We start from the raw sequence: 27,188 nt of genomic DNA, 5'->3' as shown, positions 1-27,188 counted from the left end.
CAGCAGCATTGGAACATGAAAACTCGAAGGATGAGGGAGCGTGCCAAGCTCCATCGACAGCGCAGAAGGAGTTCGAGGATGACATCATGATTCTGTGAAAAGCACAGGAACCAGAAGCTATGGTGGTGATGACAGCAGTTTCCTATGAACATCACCTAATGCTGTACCACTGTACTGTGAATACGATGATACCCCGAAGACTGCTGGGATCATAACAGCAGTAAGACAACCCTGCACCCTTTCCACAGAGGTGTTTCTCTGCAGAGCGTGGACAATTAAGGAGTCATAAATATCCCCCTCACAGAACGAAGGCTTGAATGAGGTGATGGGGGTTGGTGGAGGCCATAAAACTAGAGTGCTGAGAGGTCTGCAACTTTGGAAATAGCTGAGACCCATGTTGACAAACAAAACTAACTGGTATGTTTGAATGTTTATTCTACATACATTTGGACTCTGGTCCTATGGACAATGAAACAACTGGAAGAGACATGTATGACGCCCTGCAGAACTCAAACCACTCTGCAGAGACATGTGATTTGCACACCTGAAGGAAGCGTCACCAAGCTGAGATGTTTTTGAAAATGTTACTTTCTTGTTTTCACTATTAAATCAACAATTTCTTTGGTTGCTCGTAAGATGCAGTTTGCCATGAGATGAGCTCAATGAATGGGATAACCGCTAATACATTTGTTAAACTGTACTTTTACAGTAATTTAGGGTGATTTGACATATGCTGAGTATAAAAATGTTTGCATTGAAACTAGAGCTGGGCGATAGAACGATAACGATATGTATCGCGATATAACTTTTACTCGATAGAGAAATTAAGCTATCGCGATAGACCTCGCCGCTCTTGTCCTCTTAAAAAAAAAAAAAAAAAAAAAAAGATCAGCCAATCCAAATTAAGTAGCGCAGAGCCGAACCAATCACAGCCGCAGCGTCACGTCGCGTGACTTGTAACGTACAGCACAAGTGCCAAGCCGCATGTGTGTTTGTTTGGGAAGCAGCCAGCGGGTAATGGAGGAAATGAGTGTGCCGACTAGAAAAATCAACCGAGCGTGACCGAAGAGAAAACAGATAATGGTTCCAACGCCGGAGAGATTGTCGAACGGAAGAGCCATAGAAGTTCCGTAGTGTGAAGGTATTTCGGCTATTTCAAGTCTGACAAAAAACAGAGTAGCGTGCACTGTAAATTGTGCCGAAAGCAAGTCTGGAAATACAATGAACTGGTGCATGCGTCACACTGTGCGCCACGTTATTGTTTCGGTGAAATGAATTTCTACAATACTGTTAATTCTACTCTCTGCAGTGTTTAAATGCTTACATATACACACAGTTACTGTCCCTCCACACATACGACTCGGTTCTGCTTCTATGCCCCAGCTTTGTTTACTTTTTCCCACCGAGGCTTCTAGACTTCTGATTGGCCAACATTTCTGCACGGTTAGGAATCTAGCGCCACCTGCTGTTTTGGCATGTTCATAGCAGCGTTTTCCTTCATTTCTGCCTTTATGTGTGGACGGGATTATTTTTTAAAACGGAAACGGAAAATCTCCGTTTTCAAAAATACCCGTGTACGTGTGGACGTAGCCTCAGTCTCTGACTGGAAGCGCTAATTCGTCATTCGGCTTTTGTCAGACTAAAGTAACCGTTAAAACTGTTTGAAAAGCTAAGCTATACAACAAGGAGAGATTGAGAATTTCCTTTTAGTTCTCAGTTTATTTGATATTGACAAAAGTTAGTCAGTTTTGTCTGTTCTTCTGTAACACAAACTAAGATTTATTTTTAGAATTAATATTTTGTTTCTAAGTGGAATTGACAATTTAGTAGTCTGTTTCGTTTGTTCTATTTTGAAACTTAAACGCTTTAGCGGCTGCCTTTTGTGTAGTTTGCAATATTTGCCTTTATTTATCTGAAAAAGTCTCATGTTCCTTAAGTACATCTACCCTGTTGAACTTATTATGGGAAATAAATAATATAATAAATAAATAAAAACAAGCTGCTGATTATTTCACATTTTACTTGTGAGCAACGGCACATTTAAATCTTACAAATATAGTTATTTGGCTTATATCGTGATAGATATCGTTATCGCCTGAAATGAAAAAAACATATCGTGATATGAAAAAATCTCATATCGCCCAGCTCTAATTGAAACTGTCAGACATGAGGTATTCATAACTGGGAACTTTTCTAGCATAAAGGTCAAAAACGGGGGAATGTTAGAGTTTGTATTGTTGATTGTCATTTATGCTTAGAAATATTTAACCATAGATGCTTAGAAGTATATAATCATTTGTAGATTGAAAGAATGTCTCATCCTAAGAGGTCTGTAACAACTCTGTGTGGCATGGAGAGGGGGTGAGTTCACTCCCCTACAGAGGAGAGATCGTATCTTCCTTTGCTGATTTATGGTATAGTAAACACACGTATATCTGTTTAAGTATAAGAGCCTTTTGTTTAGATAAATGAACTGCTGGACTTCCTTACTGTGTTATCTAGGATGAGGGGGGTCTACCCTCTTCCTGACCAAGGATGTTTGCTTGTGTGCTTTTATGACCCTTTGATCAGCAGTACCCCCCCCCCCCCCCCCCCCCACACACACACACACACAGGCAAGGTACTCTTTGTGTGAATGTAGACGTCATATGTTAATGAACCTATGCATATTCATGTAACCTCAACAAAAGGACAGTGGTACGGGAGAACGGACGAGAGCAACTGGGGTCAAGCGAAGGAACGGTGCCTGTCCGGTTCTCTCCCGTGCACGAGAAACATGAAGAAGCTTGCCTACTTGTGTCTTGCTTTGCAGTGTAATTATATTGTCTTCAACGTTCCAGCGGATAGATTCAAGCTACAAACCTATCAACAACCTAAAATAGAAATACTGATGAACTAAAAGCACAAGCAAACTGAAGTAGGAAATATAACACAAACAACATAATAATGAATAAAAAAGACTCAAAACTATTAACAAAAAACACTGTGTAAACCACCCAGGGACCATAGCGCACACATAGTTTGTGTGCTTTCGGATGTTTGTTGCATTTGAAATTACCTGCAACTTAAACATCCTTTAACTTTAACGTCCCTTTATGCTTGCTACTCTTTTGTAGCTCAAATTCAAATTTTATTTGTGACATTCACAATAATACACACAGTCCGACATGCAGTGAAATGCTTATTGCTGTGCAAGTCCCGAGAAGAAATAACTTCAATGATACTGAAAACAAACAAACAAAAAGCGACTTTAACCCCTGACTATGGTGCACGGTTTTGCCTTTTTGATCTCTTTTTATGCGACATCTCTGGTAATTAATAAACGAACAGGACTGTGTATCATGTGTTATTGTTTAGGCTTAAATCGGCTCAAAGGCACGTGAATAATTCCCTAAACCTTTCTCTCCACCTTCTTCCTGTTGAGAATAGATTCTTAATGTACATCAAAGGTAAAGAGAATATAGTTTGTGATTGCTTGCAACATTATAATATTGCGGTTAATGAGTGTAAGAATACAAAATAGCAAAAAAGGCCTGGGATGGGAACAAAGAACTGAGGTACAGGGCAGAAGGACAATCAACCCCCACCCCCAGGACAGTAGCAAGAGTTACTGAGGGTGAGGAGCAGACAAAGGGCAAACGGGCACTACCTTAAAAGGAGATGGGGGTCAGGGTGTCAGCACCCTTGGCCACTGTACTAGTGTATTTCCATTGTGGGGGTGTTTACTGTAGGGGGGAGGAGACCAGAGGTTATAACTGTACTGTTGTGTGGAGTTCTTTAGATCAGCCTTTAGCATAGGACTGCATAGGAATGCAGTGTGCTGATCTCCAGATGCATCTGTAAGAATAATGGGTAATAAAAGGATTGTGTAAAACATGGAAACATCTCAGGGTGATCTCTACCAGGACCAAAAGAATCGCATAGACCGGCGTTGTCTCGACATTCCAAATGAATCTTTTTATCTACAAGCTGTGTGAGAAATTTGATTTGTTCATCATCTCCGACTCTTTCAGGAGGATTTTCAATCCTTCCAGCTGGAACCACCCACTTCACTGGAATACTAGAAAGAAGCACAGCTGTCTTACTAACATACAAAAACATGATCAGGATAAGATGGTGGATGAAAAAAAATCCTTCACTGGAAATGGGACAGGGCCGTTTCTAACTTTTTTGAGGCCCTGTGCAAGATTTTGTTTGGCCGCCCCTATTTTATAACATTATACAGGGAGGTTACAACTCTTAAAGATGATCTGTGGTGATGCATCAGCGAGGTACACTTTAAAAAGAAAAAGAGCTGGATATGTGAATCTAAAATTCAAATAAACATTTTTCATGTTCATCCAGCTATTCAGTCAATTCAGTGTCCTGCTATTTGTAGTTTAATTTTTTAAATGAGATGTTTGTTATCGTATTGCATAAGTATTCCTCACACATCAATCAGATGCTACACAGTATAATTCTACTGACGACAGGACATGGAGACGACAGACTGGAGACAAAAAGAAGAACTAACATATAAAAAGAAATCAAGAGCTATAACTAACAAACTCATGGGTACTTAACCATAATATACTCAGGAACGAGAACATAAATAATTTCTGAATTTAAAGACTATTTATGATAATCTTAAAATAAATGGAAACTTTCTTTAAATCATGGTTAAGCATTACGTTGGGTGAGTGCTGAGTATTTGTATATGTGTGCATGAGGGTGGGAATGCATGTTTGTGTCTGTGTGTGCCTGTTTGTCTGTGTCTATATGTCAGGTTGGGTCTTAGATTCCACCTTTCTGGGAACTCCCAGGCCCTCCAAAGTATGGAGGCCTATCTCCCCTCACCACACTCCCTGCCGGTGACTGATGCCCTCGGGGGTCGGTGCGTTGGTGGTTCTTGGTGTCCAGGGCTGGGTGCTCAGGTATGTACCAGCTCACTCCCGGTGGCTACTTCAGCCAAGTAGCCACCGAGAGGGCCTCTTCCAGGGCGTAGAGGCCCCTTGGGCCTCTGGGCCTGCGGCTCGGTTCACTCTAGCACGCCAGTGCAGCCCCCTCTGGCTTCTGCTCTGTGACTACTGGGTGACCACTCGTCTGAGGTTCTCCTCAGCTCTTCCCAGGAGGGTGGCACGGATGCCCCTCTGGTGGTCCTCCTTGGGCTCTCGCACTCTGGGGCCTCTGGATATCTGGAACCTGGATCTCCTCCATACCTGCTTCATGCCCTGGGGGACGGGGCTATGGCCCTCTACACCCTCTAGCAGACCGTTACATGGGGAAACCTTTTGAATACAAGCGCGCTGATCCACACAGGTGTGCACACAGGTGTTCACTGTTCATAGACATAAACTACACCTTTCTTGGCTGCTACTTCAAAGCACATTGTGCGCTGTCTGTCCTGCGTGCTGCACAACAACATTCAATATTTAGTATTTACTGCTGTTTACACTTAGCTAGATTAATGTGATGGTGTTGTGTTTAGTATGTTGCTTTGTTTTGGGTTTTTTTGCTTGTTTTCTCTTCTTTTTCTCTCAACAGTTGATCCAGGAGATTGTTTTTTCTTTCTCTTTTTAAGTTTCTCACTGTCCCTCTTCCCTTCTGTTTTTCTTTTCCTTCATCTTTCTTTCTCCTTTTCCTATCCCCCAGTCATATCTGTCCTGTCTGTAACAACTGAAAATAAAATAAAATAAATAATAACAACAAAGGTCGATCAAATGGACCAATACGGCAAGGCCGTGATGATCCATTTGGCAAAGTAAATCCCTTGGGTATCCTTGTTGATCTTCAGACAACAATTCTGACGGCTAAAGAACCAAATGGGACAGGCAAAAAAAAAACAAAAAACAAGAGTTACACACATGCCTATGAGAAGACCAGGGCCCGTATCCCTAAAGCTTCTGAGAATCCTCTCAGAGAGCTCCTAACTTAACCTAAAAATTCCTTGCCAGGAGTTTTAGCTTAGAAGTGATTCCAGAACATTTTCAGTGAACTCTGAGCAAGGAATGGATGGAAAATCCTATCTTAGTGAGGAGGTGTGGTTGACCCCGTTGCTAGGTATGAGTCATCATTTCAAAAGCCGTGATTGGTTGATCCTACAAGTTTGATGGAAATGAGCTTTTGGTGATAACGAGCAAAGGATGTACCCTCAAATCAATAAACATAATTATACACTCTAATCTTATGCTGACTGTAATTGTAAATAATATTTCACATTCAAGAAAATATCTGGAAAATGAATAGTAAGCTGTAGGGGTTATAGCCTAACATTAGAATCTAAAATATGTGAAAACTTAAACTCATTACACCCTGTTCAAATAATGATTTGTGTCTTATTTGCTCATATTAATATCCTAGCTGGCATATTTTGTACTTTCACTCCCATATGGACCCTGTTGAAAACAAGATGGCCTATCTCAAGGGGCTGTCCTTAATGAAGTAGAAATCACAACGTTACAAGTCCAGTGTGGTCTTAACGAGGGTAACACGGCTCAGCTTTTAGCAATGTCTGTGATTGCAGACCCAAGTCATCACTGCTGCATTGTTGCATTTTCCCGGTTGCCAAACACCTCAGGGTTGTGATTACTTTCGTCTCTGGTGTAATAGTGTTGTGGCGTCGAGTTGGTGAAGTAATTGCATCTCTAAGGAGATCCACCACAAACATGATTCCTGCACGATCCAATCTGTAGCATCTCAATAATTCCCTGTCATCCAGTGTTTGCAGGACATCTCTCCTGCCTCTTCTGTTGGCCATTTTGTGCAGCTGCTTAGGGGAACTCCTAAGCCACTAAAAGTCCTCTTCCCTGCTCTTAGCAGATCTTGCCTTAGGAGCCCTTTTAAGCGTTAGGAATCTTGAGGAATAGCTTTTATATTAACTGGGATTGTCGTGTCACTTTTAGGGGAAATTCTAAGAAAACGTCATGACTCTGAGAATTTTCTTAGAATTTGGCCGCTAGGAGCCACTTTTTGCACAAAGATTCTTTAGGGATACGGGCCCAGGTTTCTTGTTATTTGAGGTCTTCCTCAATTTAACAGTAACATGCAACACACACTGTATTCATATTGTATTTGATCTGAATGAAAAAGGTACTTTACTCACTGTTGAATATTATGTAATTGTAAATTAAATGTAAATTGTACTGAAGGTCTTTATTGTTTAAGCAATAAATTCAGTCTCTGGATAAATGAAGATTTATTGTTCAAAAAGAGTCTTACAGTACTGATACATCTGTTTAGAAAACAGGAAGTGGTGGGCTTACATTACTTAACATTTCTGGCATAAAGCAAAAATGATAGCACATCCTTTCAAGCATGAAAACAAAGAGAAAGCATCACACTAGTTAATGAAAAAGGGTAGAAGTTAATTGTTGAAGAAAAAGCTGTTCCTGTCTTCCTTTTTTCTTATAGCTTTTTATATTATATTTTTGTTTTGTTTTTTAAACATTTTTCTTATTATTCATTTATTTTTACTGAAGCTGATATGCAAATGGGAAGAAGAATGTAACCATTTGACTTTGGTCCCCTTCTTGATTTCATGTCATTGCCTGAAAAGTAAGAAAATACATGTTTGAAGTATATATGTGCGATTTTAAGCAAAGAACAAAATACAGAAACAGAAGGGAACAGGGCTGTTTTGTTTCTGTCCTTTGATCCAGTCGGAGCCTTCAAAGATGTGTGGGAAAACAAACATGAAACACAAGGAACTTTCAAAAAGTGAAAAACAACTAAAAAGAAAAACAAAATGCATAATGTGTCTCTAACTCTACATCAGTTTCTAAGACTTTTCGAAAATATTAAATTTTAAATTTAATATCAAAACAACCAACAAAAATCTGCCCTGTTGCTTGAAATGACTGTGAGACCATTGAGGCATTTGTGCACGGAAAGTTAGCGGTGAAGTCAGTGGAGAGCCAAAAACTCAAAAGCCTTTAATCAGAAGGACTTAGAGTAATTTAATTAGAAATGTAATCTTGAAGATGTGTGTGGATGTAAAATTCCAAATATTTTGCATTTAAAAAATCAAAGCATGCATGCGCATTTAATGCTCCAAACTGTAAAAACAAAAGAAAAGAAACATTTTTTTTCTCACCTCCGAGATAACCTGGAAAGCCTGTTCCACATGCTGTGATAAATGAAAACAATCATTATATTGTTATCATATATGATGACAGACTCAGAAACCAACTGCATCTGATCCAAAATATTTTTCTACTTACGTTCCGTATATATATATATTAAAGAGAGTACTGTAGAACTGATGAGAGGAAAAATGTCTCCTCCTTGTTAACAGAAAGCTTGATTCTCTATAAAAAAGACTCACTTGTATTTTTTTTCCATGAAAATCCAGAAGATGCCAAAGAGCAGAGCTGTACCAATCCCCACTACAGCAGGAATGATGATGTGATTACAGTTCTCAATACCTGGAAATAGACAGAGTTGGTATTTGCTTGGGTTTTTGTTTTTGTTTTTTTGCTATTGCTTCTTTAGAATACAGACAACATTCATCTAAACATACTTTTAATAGTGATATTAACATTTTCTTAATCATGCAAAGTTAAGGGTTAAAAAATATATTGGAAGTAAACTACTGAAAGGATCTCACGTTTTACATGGAGTGTGAAAGTTCCAGGTGATTTCAGCCCTCCATTAAATTCAGCAGTGCAGGTTATCTCGCTGTTGTCATCCTTCTCCTCAGGAATAACTGTCAGGATGGACTGTGTCTCCCAGTTTCCATGTTTAATATCTTTATGATGCCCAATGACCTTTGTACTATCCAGATTCCATGTGAGTTTAGGAACATGAGCGGGGCAGGTGTGGATGACTGAACAGGTGACAGTGTAGGGCTCTCCTTGAGTGGCTGTCTTTGGTTTAATCACTGTAGGCTTTGGAGGCTCAGCTGAAAATGAAAAAGTCAGACATAAAGTAAGAGGCAAAATGATTTAACAGAAAACTGGTATAGATGTTTGAAGTCATGGAAAGTTGGTGACATACTGATCATGTTCAACTCAACGCAGTCTTCAACAAAGGAGAACTTGTCCTTGGTGGGGTCATTGTTTTCTGTTCGCACTAGTTCAACCCGGAAACAGAAAGGGCCATTGTCATGAATTTGAGTTATTTCTAAGGTGCAGTTGTTCTGGCCCAGATCTCCCACAAGCCTTGTTCGGCCCTTAAAGTTGTCCTTAATCAGTGTATAATCCTCATGATAGATGTTGCTTTTTTTGTCATTTTTTTCATGCCAGATTCCTCTGAGTCTGGAGGAGGGCAGGTTTCCTCCAGTATGGGAGAATGAACATGGTACCACAACACAGGATCCAACCAGAGCGTCAATGCTTTTTACAACCGTGGCCTTCCATTCATCACTGGACACGGAGCTACAGATGACTGAAAGATAATTTTTAAAATAACAAGGAAATTATTTAATTATACACATTAAGCATAAAGAGACTGGAAATAAATAGCTGACCAGTGATGTTACCTGCAAAAAGCAGAAAGAATTCCTTCATAATTTTCTGCTTGGCCATTCTTCTCTGATGTTGGGATGTTTGATTGACACTAAAGAAATCAAAACACTACATTTTACTATGATAACCAAAGCAAACCACAGCTGTCGAAGTGGACTTTATTCAAACAGCATTAATGCCAATAGACATTTATTTAGAATTATTCATACAATTTATATCTGACAAATACGAGCCATCATTGTAAAAAGTGATTTTCCTTGTGTGTAATGTCAATAAAGTGCTAAGTATATCTTACAAATAAATAATGGCATTATTTCAGTAAAAGTATCATACATGCTTATATGTATATGTGTCATTTATACAAATGGGTGAGACAGACAATACCAAAAATACAGCCACATAACAAAACCTTCAAGCAACACTAGAGGGCGCACCCTTCATCATCTAGACTCCAATGTTAAATTTTTATTTTATTTTTTGATATACTTTCTGAATGGAAGAAGAGAATATCAGTCTTGTGTAGATTTGAAAATTTGCAGTCTTCAACAAAGGAGAACTTGTCCTTGGTGGGGTCATTGCTTTCTGTTTGCACTAGTTCAACAGAAAGGGCCATTGTCATGATCTTTAACATCGGTTATTTCTAAGGTGCAGTTGTTCTGGCCCAGAAGTCCCACCAGCTTTGTTCGGTCCTTAAAGCTGTCCTTAATCAGTGTAGGATCCTCATGATAGATGTTTTTTTTTGTGCCATCTTTTTCATGCCAGATTCCTCTGAGTCTGGATGTAGGCAGGTTTCCTTCAGTATGGGAGAATGAGTGTTGTGGTACCACAACATAGGATGTAACCAGAGCGTCAATGCTTTTTACAACATTAGTCTTCCATTCAGCACCTGACACGGAGCTACAGATGACTGAAAGAGAATTAAGGGAATGGCACCGTAATAATGACTTCTCTGCAATTTCTTATAAAGGTATACATTATTTGTAAAGCAATTGTTAACCAAGAGGTGACTCATTATGTTACTTGTAAAAAGCATACAAGTTATCATAAACTTTGTTTTGCATTCCATGTTTCTTGAGGGTCTCGCAAAACACTGCAGGATTTTTCCATGAAAAAACATACAAATAAATAAATGCATCAAAATCACTTCAATACATGGAAATTACAACACAGTTTTAGAAGTTAGACAACTTTAAAATATATTTATAATAAACAGACATAATTAATATTCTCATATGGACTATGATATTGCCATTTATATTTTGTCTGCACTATTTGTCTCTGAAAGCAGCAAATCTCTCACTTGTCAGTAGGGATGGGTATCGTTTAGGTTTTATTTGATACCGGTGCCAAACCGGTACTTTTGAAACGGTGCCGGTGCTTAAACGGTGCTTAAACCGGTGCTTAAAGAATGGAGAACACAAAATTGGTCCAAAAACCTCTCATGTTCGGCTGGTTTTTTGTAAAAAGATAACAATGTTAGCCTTTTCTGCAGCTATAGGGGATTTATGGTATCACTCTTGGCTGGAAGCAGTGCTTAAACAATGAAAAAAACACAAACTTTGTCCAAAAACCTCTCATGTTTAACTGTTTTCCACTTTTTCTTTGGTCATTTTAGCCTTTTTGGCCAGGGTGAAGGGAGTATCTGCCATCAAACAAGAAGACAGCCGCATGTAGCTATGATGATGTTTGCTAGTTCACCTTACATGCATTAATTTAATAACGTGGTTAGCCTACTCAACGTAAATTACACACGAACAACATTAAGCTACTCACGCAAAGAAGAACGGCTGCTGCCGTCATCATTTCTGCTACACTTGCAGGGCTAGGGGCCAGGACTCTCCTCTTCGTGTTTTTGGGAGATGTTGCTAACTCCAGGTCCGATAAAAGGCAACCCACCCGCAGTAGATGTGCTCGGTATGAGGTCTCACAGCAAGCTATCAAATACGGCGCATTTCTCGGCTTTTTAAAAAAACTCTATGCGTCGCCAGGTGTTTCATTGGATTCGAGGTGTTACCTCCTTTGACAGTATCACAGTATCAGCTTAAAGCACTTGTTGCAGGCTGCTGAGTTTGCATATTTTGCTGTGAAGTACAGCCAGACTTTTGACCGCTTTGCCTTGGTCATTTTTAATCTGTTGCTCTGCTCTAAAAGAACGTACGTACCTGGCCCCACCTACTATCCTCAGAAACGTAAAATGATTGGCTAGAATCTAAAGTGTATCACAGCTCAGGAAAAAAAAGCACCGAAATAAAGCACCGAAATGTGCGCTGCTTTTCGGTCTGGTTACTACCGTTTATGTCAGAACGATACCGGTACCCATCCCTACTTGTCAGGTTCCCTGTATATCTACCTTTAATGTCTTTGCCATCATACTGCAAGAAAAGTATCAGGGGTTCCTAAAGTCCCCGATCAATATCTCAGGCTTCATCACAGTGACTTAAAAAAAATAGAGAGAAGGTCATGCCAGAGCCAGTGAATTTTCTGGCAAATAGGCTACATGACCATCTTTATTCTCCAACACAGCCTGAACTCTCTTAGGCAAACTTTCTTAAAATCTCTTTAAGTAGTTCTCAGCAATAGTTCTTCAGCATAACTTACAATAATTTATTTTGAGTGCTCCAGTAGATTTTCATAACGTACAGGCTGTGATCAGCTGACCTGCTGCTCTTTGTGGATGTATACACCTGAATTGAACCAGATGTAAGCCAATGTTTCTTTAGTTATCCTGCGTGATTTACATTTTCCACACCAACAGTATACTTTTTATACTAGACTGGCACTGTGCACCAGTCACAGACTGTTTTTTTTTCTTTTTTTTTCCCCCTTTAAATCCATCACAGTGCAGCATACTAACCTGTTTGTCCTGCATTACCTGTAGATCATTTTCATGGAATCTTTAATTGACATAGTTAGTCTAGCTTAGTTTGTTTTGCAGCAGGTTTCACAATATGAAAAACATAATGTCACATGTATACATTTGATTTAAAAACATGAGGACTTACATGTAAGCTTGAAATTTCCAGTTTATCAAATCCCACCGAGGAGTCCTTACCTTTAAGGAAACAGTCAAAACAAAGGCATGAACAGGACCATTTAACAACCAAGACAACCTAAAATACAAACACTGATACATGATATATACAAATAAACTAAAAGCACAAGCAAGCAGAACTAGTAAACATAACACAAACAACATAATAATGAGTAAACAAGACTCAAAACTCTATTAACAACAAACACTGTGGAAACGACCCTGGGACCATAGCACACACAGTTTGTGTGTTTGCTAATGTTTGTTGGGTTGATAGAAACGTTGCATTTTAAGTTGCCTGCCTTTTTAACATCCTTTAACTTTAACGTCCCTTTATGTTCGCTACTCTTTTTTAGCTCAAATTCAAATACAAATTTTATTTGTCACATACACAATCATACACAGTATGACATGCAGTGAAATGCGTATAGCTGTGCAATTTCCGAAAAGACACGAGAATGAAACTAAAATTAAATATCAAGTATAAATTTAAGTTAAAAACCACAAGTGTGCAAATCGGCAGTGTGCAGACCGAAACCGCAACGAACAAGTTTAACCCCTATTGGACACGATTGTGCCTCTTTAATCTCGTTTTATGCGACATCCCCTGGTGATTAATAAACGAACAGGACTGCGTATCATGTGTTACTGTTTAAGCTTAAATCGGCTCGCAGTGACGTGAAATATTCCTAAATACGCACTAAACCTTTCTCTCCATCGTTTCGCCACTTCTTCCAAACTAGACTTTTTCCTACTTTTTTTTACGTAAGAAATTTGATTGGGCAATCCAGTGTCAGTAATGAAAATGAAGAAACGGGCTGCTGCCTTTGCTTCCTGGTCGGTCCATAAGCCCGAAAGTGTGCCTGTCCACCAGGAAAATGCCCGGTTTACCAGATTACCAGTCCAGCCCTGCCTCAGGCCGACCATGGTTAAAATGTAGACTGAGAGTGTCGCCTCTCGGCTCAACCCTCGCTCCATCACGACAGACCGCTACTGATCGAGGTGGTTACTTTCAACCTAAGCACAAAACTTAAACACAGTTCATACTGTTATCTATTGTGTTGTCATTACAGTACTGTTTTACCTGCTTCTACTCAGTTGTTTGTCTCTGCAAATCTCTGACATCATCTCCGACTCTTTCGGGAGGATTTTCAAATCTTTCCAGCTGGAACCACCCACTTCACTGGAATCCTAGAAAGAAGTACAGCAGTCTTACTAAAATACAAAAACATGACAGGGATAAGATGGTGGATACAAAAAAATCCTTCACTGGAAATGGGACAGGGCCGTTTCTAACTTTTTTGAGGCCCTATACAAGATTCTGTTTGGCAGACTCTATTTTATAACATTACACGGGGGGGGGGGGGGGGGGGGGGGGGGTTACAACTCTTAAAGACATTGCTGTGATGGTTGCTGTGGATGTTTTGGGTGAACTTGGCGTGCACATTTCCTGTTTTAAGCTGTCTGCCAAAGGGGGGGCTGCATTTCATTTCAGAGTGCCAACAGTCTGCTATAACTTGAATTCAAACCCTATTTTATACTTTCAGAAAAGGCCTGTTATTGATGTTTATAACACACACACACATATAATTACACCCGTTGAAACTTTATCTCACCATGACAATGTAACTTCACTAAAACCTTTAAATTACATGCAAAGCGAGGTATTTCACGCATTTATTTGTTACAATTTCGATGATTACAGCTTACAGCTTATAAAAACCCCAAATTCAAAATCGCAGAAAATTAGAATATTACATGAAATCAACACTTCAAAGACCAAGGAACTGGTTGTGAACTTCGGGAGGTCCAGACCATGTCCACTGCCGGTTCAGATAGAGGGAGAGGAGGTGGAGGTGGTCAGCACATACAAGTACCTTGGGCTGTCAGTGGACAACAAACTGGACTGGTCATGCAACACGCAGCACCTGTATAAAAAAGGCCAAAGCAAACTGTATTTCCTCAGGAGGCTGGCTCTGCGGTTGGCATGAAGCTGGACACTCTGGTGACAGTGACAGAGAAGAGGACATTAAAGAAGCTGTTGGACATTATGGACAATGCTGGGCATCATCTGCACACGGTCATAAACAACCAGAGGAGTCTGTTTAGTGACAGGTTACTTCTCCCAAAGTCAAGGACCAACAGACTTAAAAACTCCTTTGTCCCACACGCCATTAAACTGTTTAACTCCTCGCTGGAGGGGGGAGGGAGGAGAAACAGGGGGGGGGGGGGGACATTTGCGGGCGGGAACATCTAATCTGCAGTGCCCTTTTCACTGTGCAGTATTTTTTCCATATTCAACGGTGCAATAGACTCAAAATAGTTGAAATGTGCAATTCCCTGGTTATTCCTATTATCCTATTTATCACTATTATATACTCTATATTTATATATGTCTCTGTGTTTATATATGTGTATATGTGTATATATGATATATTTCTATTTCTACTTACACTCTTTTGCATCTTCTGTCAGTGCTGTGCTACTGGAAACAGAATTTCCCAGAGGAACCCACCCAAGGGATTAATAAAGTTTTATCTAATCTAATCGAATCGAATCGAATCGAATCGAATCTAACCTAATCTAATCTAAATCAATAAAACAAGGATTTTAAATAGAAAAATGTCAGACCTCTGAAGTCACTTAGTTTCAGTACTTAGTTTGGGTCCCCTTTAAAAAAAAAAAAAGGTAAATGGCTTGTATTTGTATAGCGCTTTACTAGTCCCTAAGGACCCCAAAGCGCTTTACACATCCAGTCATGGCAAGCTACATTGTAGCCACAGCTGCCCTGGGGCGCACTGACAGAGGCAAGGCTGCCGGACACTGGCGCCACCGGGCCCTCTGACCACCACCAGTAGGCAATGGGTCAAGTGTCTTGCCCAAGGACACAATGACCGAGACTGTCCAAGCTGGGGCTCGAACAGGCAACCTTCCGATTACAAGGCAAACTACCAACTCTTGAGCCACGATCGTCCACAATTATTGCCTCAGTGCGGCGTGGTATGGATGCTATCAGCCTGTGGCATGGCTGAGGTCTTATGGAAGACCAGGATGCGTCAATAGCAGCCTTCAGCTCTTCTGCATTGTTCCGTCTCATGTCTCATCTTTCTCTTGGCAATGCCCCATAAATTTTCTATGGGGTTCAGGTCAGGCAAGTTTGTTGGCCAATTGAGCACACTAATCCCTGTATGATATCGCCGTATAAATACCTATATGATGACTTAGACTAATAATGCATGTTAGATAATAAAAGTTATGCATGAATTCAGCTAACACAATTATTTATTGCATATTTTCTTTGGATTTTCTACAGTAACTTTATAAATAAATGCAAATCTCATATTGTTACAGCTTTGAAATACAGAACTTTAAAACTTTCCCTCATGAAAGGTAATAAATCAGTCATCAAGACATATTTTATATGCAGTAAAAGACTGTCAAGATAATTTTCACTATAAAGTCAATGTATTAATGTGAATTTCCTTTGTCAAAACATGCTGCTGACAAAAGCTGAAAACATGACAACTCAATATAGTAAAGCTATGTGAACCCCCCCCCAAACTTAAAGCAATGTGGTGAGTGACAAAAGGAATGTCATGTTACGCTATGCATGGAAGGCAGAGTTGTGGAGCCAATATTGCAGGACTCAGGTGAGTAACTAGAGTTAAACCATAGCTTTATTGCTGGAAATCAAAGGAAAGGAAATTCAAGGAACTAGTGATGCTACGTCTGATACTGAAACCCCAAGACCTGTGTTGAGCATAGGGGGCATGTCCAAATGAAGTCCATGTCAAGGCCCTTATCAGGTTACAGAATATGGCATGACCAAACATAAATGAGGCCCCGTTTCACTGAAATGAGGGAACTCTTTATGTGATTCGATCTGTTGAAAATGCGGGAATCGATTTCTTGCTTAAACTGGATCCGAGGTGTTCCCTAACATCAGCTGTTAGGGAGCATTTTGACACAGTATCTCACAATGATAACATACATCTTTAATCAATCACAGATAGGCTTATTCAGGACATCATATGGGTATTCTGCAATTTGGTACATCTTTATGTTTATATATCGACTGGCATGTAGCCCATATGTAATATCACAGCAGGGCTGCTGTACATTGAATAACCAGCAGATGTCAGTACCTCCAAATGAGCTGTTGAACGGGTCTTCATGTGATCTGGATTTTGGCAAAGCAAAAAGGCAGATAACACGGCACAAAAGGCAAACTGTCATGAGAATTGGACATATTCTTGGAAATGCTAACTAAAGAAATACACAGGAAACCACCAAACAGACAGGACAGACACCTATAGGGAGGTTGCAAAAAAGAAAGAAGGAAACGAAGGACTTAAATAATCATTAGTTAATCGGGAAGATAGAACACACCAGGCAACACAGTTGAATTAGATCATAATAACAAGACTAGGGCAACAGAATTGAAACACAATGCACGCAGGACAAGAGACTACCAAAAGAAGACAGGACACAAGCAGAGATAGACCCAGATTCCAGACACATAAACTTAAACACAGAGGGAAGGAGTAAACACAGGAGACATGACCAGGGCCAATGATGAAGATAACTAAATATTGCAAACTAAGGAGAGATCAGGATATAAAAAGATTATAGTTTCATGTTTAGTTTGTAGTCTTTAAACTAGACACAAAGAAGTTTGATTTCTTAATTGCTGTTTGAGTGTGATTTAGAGAGTGGCTAGTAAAGATAAAAAAACAAAACAAACAGAATGCAAGAAGTCATAGTTTGCTCCTAATAATGATTAATAAATAGAACGCATCAATTTTAAGATTTTTACAGTCTTAGTTTCTGTTCTGGCAGGGGCTGTCTCTGGTGATGTCCACATGGATGGCAAGAACAGCATCTGGCACATGTTGGTGAAACATCACAGTACACTGGTGCAGCCATGTCAGCTATTTGACACACTGGATGGGAAAACCTGTTACACCACACTGCTGTGACACCCAACCAAACGAGGGTGGAGGCTGCTGGATATCATTGGAGCATTTTGTGGAGGGGCTTCCGGGAGGATTGGCAGACTGGGTCAGATGTCACTGGCCAGCGAATCCAAGGGCCAGATAGAATTGTAATCAGCCAGTGGGCACAATGGCTGTGTCCCAATTCAGGGTCTGCATGCTTGAAGTACGCGCACTACGCGTACTACGTACGTACTGCGTACTATAAGTACGAGAAGTGCGGAAGTGAGAGGCTTGTGAAATGGGACGGTATACACTTCGTCGCGCTGTTCAGGTTGCCTAGCAACCATGATACTAACCGCGAGACACGTTACATACAGCTTTGTTTGACAGAAATGAAGGAGAAAAATGTTTTGTTGGTCATTCATTTTTGTCATGACATCACTTTGATTAGTTGAGTATCTGAGGCTGAGACCACGGGACTGTAAAACATGATAGTTGGGCTTCATTTCTGTGCTGAACAGTCATTTAAGATTAGTTAGTAAATAACAATTAGTTAATGTTGTTCATGAGACTAAAGTCATCTCACTGTGGTAATGTAAATATAATATGGCCAATATTATAGTATTGTCAGATTATAGGGTGCAAGATGCTAGCAGGCAAGGCATACATGGAACGCCATAACCAGGTGGCCGGCATAGTGTACAGGAACATCTGTGCCGAGTATAACCTGGAAGTCCCGAGGTCAAAATGGGAGATGCCTCCAAGGGTGGTGGAGAATGACCAAGCTAAGAACCTGTGGGACTTCCGGATACAGACGGACAAAATGGTGGTGGCTAACCAACCCGACATAGTGGTGGTAGACAAACAGAAGAAGACAGCCTTAGTGATCGATGTAGCAGTTACGAATGACAGCAATATCAGGAAGAAGGAACACGAGAAGCTGGAGAAATACCAAGGGCTCAGAGAAGAGCTCGAGAGGATGTGGAGGGTGAAGGTAACGGTGGTCCCCGTGGTAATCGGAGCACTAGGTGCGGTGACTCCCAAGCTAGGCGAGTGGCTCCAGCAGATCCCGGGAATAACATCGGAGATCTCTGTTCAGAAGAGCGCAGTCCTGGGAACAGCTAAGATACTGCGCAGGACCCTCAAGCTCCCAGGCCTTTGGTAGAGGACCCGAGCTTGAAGGATAAACCGCCCGCAGGGGCGTGCTGGGTGTTTTTATATATATATATATCACTGACTTTCAGCTTGTTGTGTTTGTGGATATATGACTGACTTTAATTATTAAACATTCGCACATAAATAAGTGACGTCATATTCAGTATGAATCTTCGCTCCATCTTATTAGGGAAATTCCATATACATAAATGTAAATTTCAAAACTCAACCCCATCATTTAATTTGTTTTTGATTGAAATTGAATATTACTTAAACTCTCTTAAATTAACTTCCAATAAAAAAGGTTTATCATTGATTGAAATTCATTCAGAAATGTTTAACGAATGAGCTGTCACAACTTTCAAGTACAAAGTTGTTATGAAGTCTGTCTCATTCCCCCCCTTTTTTTCGTTTTTTCTTTTTTTATCCTTTATTAATTTATCCTTCTTATTTCATTGTACTGTATATTGTTACTCTTAATTGCCTTGTATGTCTACTGTACAAACTGAACTGGAATGACTGACTGTTCGCTTTATAAGTTCAATAAAGTTTTGAAAAAAAAAAAAAACCTCTTCGGCCGCTCCCTTCTGCCGTATTTTGCAGCAAAATTATCCACACCCACCGCCGCGCTATGAATTGTGGGATATATGGGACCACGAAGCGTGCAATGGACCACGCTTGATATTTGGGGAAATCGACGGCGCATTTGGAGTATACTTTGGATTGGGACAGCCGTCGTCGCGTGGTGGTGACGTAACCGCACTTAAAATGTGTACTTCAAGCGTGCAGACCCTGAATTGGGACACAGCCTGTGTCTGCCACCCCTGTCCCGAGACCTTTCCATGTGTCCCTGTTGCAACAGACCTGAATACAATTAGTAGGTCATTAGCAAGAGTATAGAACTTGACTTCATGATGAGGTGGCAATTCAGCCATTTGATTAATGTTAAAGCAGCTCATGAATGAATGAACATGGTGCAATAAAAGTACTTTCAGAAGTACTTTTTTCTAAACACCTACATTTACTTAAATTTACTTGAGTAGGGTTAGGGGTTGCCACTTCAGCATGCAGTCAAGTTCTATACTCTTGCTAATGACCTACTAATTGTATTCAGGTCTGTTGCAACAAGGACACATGGAAAAATGTTTCAAGACACCGGCCCTCGAGGATTACAGTTTGAGACATCTGGTTTATAAGGTTGGGGAAACCTGCAGTCCACTGAGACTGAAGAAGTCACTTGGATGAGTGATGAAAAGTTTCTCACACGGAAAACGCTGCATTCAGATGAACAGAATCAACTTTTCATCAAAGTAAATTCAAATTTTTATAAACATAAGTGTTTATAAACTACCATGAGTATCAATTTTTCAGAAAAGTTTTAACAAAACTCAAGTAATGTCATCACTCAGAATATAAAGCATGAGCAGGTTTTATCATGAGCATTCTGCAGAGGGTCTGTATACAGGTAACACCGATCAACCAATAATGAAGTAACTACAGTCTAAACAGTTTAAGGTTTGAGTTTCAAGTAGTTAGTTTTCCATTACTCACGACTCTGTTAAGACCACAGATAATCTTTAAATACATCAGCTTTTTATAGTAATCCCACTTCCTCCACACAAGTTGACACACTCAGACTTATAGTGAGACAAACAATTGTCTCTGTCTTGTGCTGTAGTGGCATCACAGGGCCTGTTTTCAGTAACCCTTCCCTCTTCACAACTGAGTATCTTCTTTTCAATCTCATGTGCTGATCAAAATCTCCACATTAAAATTAGTTATTACTGTTCGTCTTAAAATATGACAGATCGCATTTTGAGTCTCTTTAAAAGCTTTAAATAGCTCTACAATTAGAATTAAAATCCATCTTTAACTTTAGAGCGTCTTTGTTTCCCAACATTTTCCATAATTTTCCCCTTAATTATATTCATTAATGAAATGGAGTATGAATGTGTGTGAATGCTAGACAGAAAGCACTTAGAAGAAGGTGCTTGCGCGAATGGGTGTAAAAGTCATGTTGTATAAAGTACTTTCAGTGATCCAGGAGAGTAAATTAAATTAAAATTTTACTGAATACTGAAGGTCTTTATGGTTCAAACAATGAATTCAGTCTCAAGACAAATGAAGATTTATTCTTGAAAAATAGGCTTACAGTATTGATACATCTGTTTAGAAAACAGGAAGTGGTGGGCTTACATTGCTTGATTTCATTTCATTGTCTGAAAAATAAGAAAATACAGGTTTGAAGTATATAAGTGCGATTTTAAGTTCAAGCAAAGGAACAAGATACAGACACAGACGGGAACAGGACTATTCTGTTTCTGTCCTTTGATCCAGTAGGCTGAAAGCCTTCAAAGATGTGAGGAATAACAAAGCACGAGACACAAGGAACTTTCAAAAGTGAAAAACAACTAAGAAGAAAAACAAAATGCATAATGTGTCTCTAACTCTACCTCAACTTCTAAGACTTTGTAAAATGAAGGGGGAAGTGAAATCAACCACTGCGAAGAGGACTCCTGCAAACCTAATTCGACTCTTATGATCAGACTATTTTACTTGTATTTAATTTTTATAATTTTAAAAAATATGATGAAATCAGGACTGTAAATAATGCTGAAAGGAGCTTTAACTTCAAGAGAAATGAAATTCAAGAGTAATAACATAAGTAATTAAGCAATAACATAATAAATCTGTCTTAAAGAAACATTCATTTTTCATATCTCACCTTCAGCGTCTTCCCCTGATGAAACCACAGACAAACAAGAACAGAAAATGAGATATCATTTTAAATTTAGTATCAAAAACAACAAAGAAAAACAAATCTGCCCTGTTGCTTGAAATGACTGTGAGACCATTGAGGCATTTGTGCACGTAAAGTTAGTGGTGAAGTAAGTGGAGAACCAAAACCCCTTTTGCCTTTAATCAGAATGGCTTGAATGATTTAATTTAATTAGAAATGTAATCTTGAAGATGTGTGTGGCTGTACAATTCCAAAGATTTTGCAATCAAAAAAAAACATACATGCATATGTAATGCTCCAAACTGTAAAAACAAAAGAAAAGAAACATTTTTTTCTCACCTGCGAGATAATCTGGAAAGCCTGTTCCACATGCTGTGATAAATAAAAACAATCATTATATTGTTATCATATATGATGACAGGCTCAGAAACCAACTGCATCTGATCCAAAATATTTTTCTACTTACGTTCCTTCTTGATTTTGAAGCTCTGCAATGCGGTTTCTTAAACAGAACAAAAAAAAAAGTATATTAAAGAGCGTACTGTAGAACTGATGAGAGGAAAAATGTCTCCTCCTTGTTAACAGAAAGCTTGATTCTCTATAAAATGACTCACTTGTATTTTTTTGCCATGAAAATGCAGAAGATGCCAAAGAGCAGAGCTGTACCAATCCCCACTACAGCAGGAATGATGATGTGATTGTAGCTCTCAATACCTGGAAATACATAGAATTTATGACATCATTAAGAATGCATACAGTCATTGAAAGATACTTTTAACAGTGATCTTAACATTTTCTTAATCATGCAAAGTTAAGGGTTAAAAAATATATTGGAAGTAAACTACTGAAAGGATCTCACGTTTTAAAACAAAACTTAGTTTTATTTTTAAAGCAGAGTATAACTTCTATTCAACATTACAAAATTCAACAACTAATTAAAAATATCTCACGTTTTACATGGAGTGTGAAAGTTTTAGGTGATTTCTGCCCTCCATTAAATTCAGCAGTGCAGGTTATCTCGCTGTTGTCATCCTTCTCCTCAGGAATAAATGTCAGGGTGGACTGTGTCTCCCAGTTTCCATGTTTAATATCTTTATGATGCCCAATGACCTTTGTACTATCCAGATTCCATGTGAGTTTAGGAACATGAGCGGGGCAGGTGTGGATGACAGAACAGGTGACAGTGTAGGGCTCTCCTTGGGCGGCTGTCTTTGGTTTAATCACTGTAGGCTTTGGAGGCTCAGCTGAAAATGAAAAAGTCAGACATAAAGTAAGAGGCAAAATGATTTAACAGAAAACTGGTATAAATGTTTGAAGTCATGGAAAGTTGGTGACATACTGATCATGTTCAACTCAACGCAGTCTTCAACAAAGGAGAACTTGTCCTTGGTGGGGTCATTGTTTTCTGTTCGCACTAGTTCAACCCGGAAACAGAAAGGGCCGTTGTCATGATTTCTAATTTGAGTTATTTCTAAGGTGCAGTTCTTCTGACCCAGCTCTCCCACCAGCCTTGTTCGGTCCCTAAAGCTGTCCTTAATCAGTTTAGAATCCTCATGATAGATGTTTTTTTTTGTGCCATCTTTTTCATGCCAGATTCCTCTGAGTCTGGAGGAGGGCAGGTTTCCTCCAGTATGGGAGAATGAACATGGTACCACAACACAGGATCCAACCAGAGCGTCAATGCTTTTTACAACCGTGGCCTTCCATACATCACTGGACACGGAGCTACAGATGGCTGAAAGAGAATTAAGCGAATGTCACTTATAAAGGTATAGAGCACTTATAAAACAATTGTAAATAAAAAGCTGGCTCATTACCTGCAAAAATCAGACAAGTTATCATAAACTTTGCCTCTTTGTCCATGCTTCTCCTTTGTGTAACACACTGGAAAAATAAATAAACTGAACAAATTAGCTGTCAAAAATGAAGCAACTTGAAAAATATATTCATATGAAATTAAAATAATTAAGATTTTCATATGTATTACTATATATACTCTCTGTATTTTGTCACTGCCTTGACTCTGTCATTTATATTTTGCCTGTTTTATTTTTACTTGTATGCAGCAAATCGCTCACTACCCTCAGTAGTTCCTTATCTTTGTATATTTAAAGTCTTTGCCATTTGACATCAAACTGTAAGAGGGTATCAGGGGTTCTTAGAACCTTCAGTGACTATAAAATATAAAAAAATAGACATGAGGTCAGAGCTTCAAATCTGGCAGTATCTCTATGCATGCTTTGACATCATTCATTACTGTGAAATTCTTAGTAAGTTACATAAGCTACAGCATTGCACAACAGTCTTGAGCCACTGTATGTACTCTATATTTTGCTAGGAAAATGAGAAATAAGTGTAGATATTTACTAAAATATTTACCAACACATGGAAATACAGCACATAAAGAAAAAACAAGTTTTTGCAATTCTAACAAACTTAAAGTTGATATTTGGTTTGAACACCTTTATTCTCCAAGACAGCCGTCACTCTTTTATGCATGCTTTCTTGTTATTTCACTAAGAAGTCTTAAGCAATAGTTCTCAAGGCTTCTTGAAGGACACTGAATGCTTTCTTTTGTTCCTTCCTCTTTCAATGCCCATTTAGCCAATGTCCAAAGAAAAACTTTGAAAGACCTTCAGAGAACTATTTTTCAAGGCTTGTTATCTAATAATCATATAATCATATAAATATCTTACCTGCTGTCTGGCTGATTTATATAAGGCTGATTTATATAAGGCTACAAAACACTTTAGCAATGTGTCTGAGTCTTTCAGATCTTTACTTTCAAATCCCCCTCAAAGGGACCACCCACTTACCTCTGACTGCAGACAGAAGCACAGCCTTCTAATTGGTTTTTTTTTAAATAAAATATGCTTTTCTTTGTGACATGTTAGTTAGTTTCAGTTCTCCATGAACACTTTATCTCACTACAATAATCTGTACCCTTTTTTCTTCCCAGTTGAACTAACAACATGTAAGATAGTGATATCTTAATATGATTCCATATTTTTTTCAAAATATTGTTTATTTGTAAAACACAAAAACATCTGTGGAGAATAGATCAGTGTGCTATGGAGCAAAGGCTCATTTCTGAGAAGTATTACCGGAAATTAATAAGGATACCAACATATTGCACATTACATTTAATATGCAACACGTGGATTTTATTTTATATTTACCTTATCTAGGTTTTACTAAGCTCTAAATTAATAAATAATAATGGGTGGGACAGTTATTGGTATGCACTATACTACCACACTAGTTTCAAATCCAGTGGCTGGCCAGGGCCTTTGTGTGTACAGTGAAATGCGCTCTGTGTTTCCTGTGTGACTTCTGCGCCTTTCTTCCACAATCTAAAGACCTGCATGTTAAGTTAATTGGTGATTTTAAAATTGACTTTAGGCGTGAATGTGAGCTCAAATGGCTGTTTGTCTCTCTATGTTAGCCCTTTGATAGATGGGTGAACTGTGCAGTTTTCAGCCCACCTCTATCCCCCAATGGATGGAACAACAACAACAACAACAACAATAATAATATAGTCAAAACGTTTCCGATAATTCCAACTCTATCCATTTTGAGGAACCTAAACTTAATTGTCAGAGTGCCATTTTTGCTAATTAAATGCAATTAAGCAACTCATCATCATTTTACTTCCAGAAACAATAAACTTGTCAAACAGACACAAACACAATTTACCTTTTCACTTGTTTACTGTAGATTCAATTCAATGTCTACTTTAAAGATATATGTTGTATTTAACTTGTCTTTGTGCCATTTTGAAATGGCACATTTGAACCAGTGAGCTATTTTTGATTTTAACAGCTCATTGTCTATGCACAGGAAATGACTGGTTCACTGTGCAAGATCTAATCGTGGAATAAATGCACATGTTCTGTGTGGGTAAATTTGTAAAATCTGACAAAAGCAGGGCAGCCTCTTCCTGTATTAAAGGAACAGAGTGTATTCAGGTACGTTTGAGGGTGCAATGATATTTTGAAAATATGCATGATGAAAATAAAATAACCTGGAATTAACTCAAAGGCAAAGGAGAAACTTGCCTGTTATCAGCAGATATCCACCACTAAACATATCTAAGTACAGTTTCTTCCGCTGCTACAAGGCCAACAGTAACTTTTCTATCTGATTTTAAAATAACTTTGACAACATCTGAACTAATAGTAAAAAATGTATTAATAACTTACTATGCATTTTTTCTCATTTATTGTGTTAAATGCTTGCTTCTGATAAGGCCATAGAGAAAGCAGAACAGAAAATTAGAAAGCGTGTTATCACAAATAAACACTCTATTTCTGGAAGCATGTGGGGAAATTACTGTGAGCCCAGTGATGCACTGGGGTGTGAGGGCTGAAGTTTAAAGTCTCTCAGTTATCAAAAACGGCTGCAACACCCTAACCAAAAAGAGAATGACGTCAAGGTTGTTATTTTTAGTAAAGACAGATCTATACGTCCTCACATCAACCCAAAGAAACAGTGGTATTCATCTATGAAAAAGTCCCATATGCTAAATGTAATTCAAATATTTTACTGCATAAGTCACATACTCACAACACTGAAGCAACTGAGTGCACACTCAGAGAAAGACTATAAACTGACACTAAAAAAATATTTTGTAGCTGGGCCTCTAGAAGAAATCTTCTTTCATTCTTTTAATTTATTTCAGTATTGCCATAGAGTATTTATATTACATAAAAAGAAAAGGAACACATAGAACTAATTCGTCTTGATGCATGCTCAATCATCCAGGTAAGTAAATCCCAAAGGTTGATTCTGTTTCTCTGGACGTAACGTTTTCAGTGGGAGAAACGTTTAATCACTCATCCAAGTGACTTCTTCAGTCTCAGCTGACTGCAGGTTTCCCCATTCTTATAAACAGTACATTGCATAATGACTGAAACCAACCCACTGAAGGAACAATGGGCTGGGAGGTCAGTTCCTTAATCTTAATTATGCACATTCTTATAACCATTGATCAACAACAACTGACCAAAAAACACTGATCAAAGACCACTGATCAATGGCCATGAGTACCATTCACAGAGAGTTGGGGAATGGCTGCAATCACAGCATTGTAAGATGGTGAAAGATGTACCCTTAGGCCCCTCCTCGATTCAGAGATGGTCTTTCCCTTTTCACGTAAATGGCCTCCTTGACTCCGCGCTCAAACCAGTGTTCCTCCCTGTCCAGGATGTGTACATCCTCATCCTTGAAAGAGTGTCCACTGGTCTGTGTAAATAGACCGCAGAGTCCTGGCCTGACGAGGTAGCTCTTCTGTGTTGTGCAATCCGCTTCACCAGAGGTTGTTTGGTTTCCCCGATGTATAAATCCTGGCAATCCTCCTGGCACTTAACAGCGTACACTATGTTACTCTGTTTGTGTCGGGGGACCCGATCCTTGGGGTGGACCAATTTTTGGCGCAGCATGTTTTGGGGTTTAAAAGCCACAGAGACCGGGTGTTTAGAAAAAATGCGTCTCAACTGTTCCGATACTCCTGACACGTACGGGATCACTACAGGTTTTCGCTTGGGCAGCGGTTGTCCTTCTCTCCTGGATCAGCTTTCTTTAGGTGCCTTTCCAGCTTTGACAAAAGTCCAGCTGGGATAACCACATTTACTCAGGGCCTTCCTGATGTGCTGTTCTTCTGCCTCCCTGGGTGCTGTGTCAGTGGGGATGGTGTTCGCTCTGTGTTGTAGCGTCCTAATGACACCCAGTTTGTGCTCCAGTGGATGATGAGAGTCAAACTGTCACGGCTGGGGGCAGTCGTGTGGTGTATGAAAAAAGGATTCAAAATGCAGGTACTGGCTGGGGTGCGAGTGAGTGTTTATTTACAGCGGTGAGAAGGTGACAAAACAGGAAGAGCAGAG

The 27,188-nt window shown here is 39.2% G+C and overlaps 2 protein-coding genes across 2 annotated transcripts; both read right to left on the bottom strand.

The window, feature by feature from the left end:
• Window positions 1-7,157: 7,157 nt before the first annotated feature.
• Window positions 7,158-13,698, bottom strand: LOC146698407 (myelin-associated glycoprotein-like). Its single transcript, XM_085473496.1, has 8 exons — window positions 13,559-13,698; window positions 12,446-12,495; window positions 9,458-9,534; window positions 8,974-9,363; window positions 8,585-8,878; window positions 8,303-8,402; window positions 8,072-8,104; window positions 7,158-7,526 (listed from the first exon to the last, which is right to left on the bottom strand). The coding sequence occupies exons 3-8, from the start codon at window positions 9,501-9,503 to the stop codon at window positions 7,520-7,522; spliced, it is 870 nt and encodes a 289-aa protein (XP_085329622.1). The 5' UTR covers window positions 9,504-9,534; window positions 12,446-12,495; window positions 13,559-13,698; the 3' UTR covers window positions 7,158-7,519.
• A 7,595-nt stretch (window positions 13,699-21,293) lies between these two features.
• LOC146698406 (myelin-associated glycoprotein-like) lies at window positions 21,294-23,120 on the bottom strand. Its single transcript, XM_085472794.1, has 6 exons — window positions 23,096-23,120; window positions 22,646-23,041; window positions 22,257-22,550; window positions 21,921-22,020; window positions 21,773-21,808; window positions 21,294-21,306 (listed from the first exon to the last, which is right to left on the bottom strand). The coding sequence occupies exons 1-6, from the start codon at window positions 23,118-23,120 to the stop codon at window positions 21,294-21,296; spliced, it is 864 nt and encodes a 287-aa protein (XP_085328920.1).
• Between the last annotated feature and the right edge of the window lie 4,068 nt (window positions 23,121-27,188).

This window comes from Copadichromis virginalis, linkage group LG11 (assembly GCF_057382275.1).
Source record: "Copadichromis virginalis isolate Kocher_CV1m ecotype Utaka linkage group LG11, C_Virginalis_male_GT1.1, whole genome shotgun sequence".
Taxonomy (NCBI): domain Eukaryota; kingdom Metazoa; phylum Chordata; class Actinopteri; order Cichliformes; family Cichlidae; genus Copadichromis; species Copadichromis virginalis.
The sequence above is the reverse complement of the archived record's forward strand: the minus strand, read 5'-3'. Positions and strand labels throughout refer to the sequence as shown.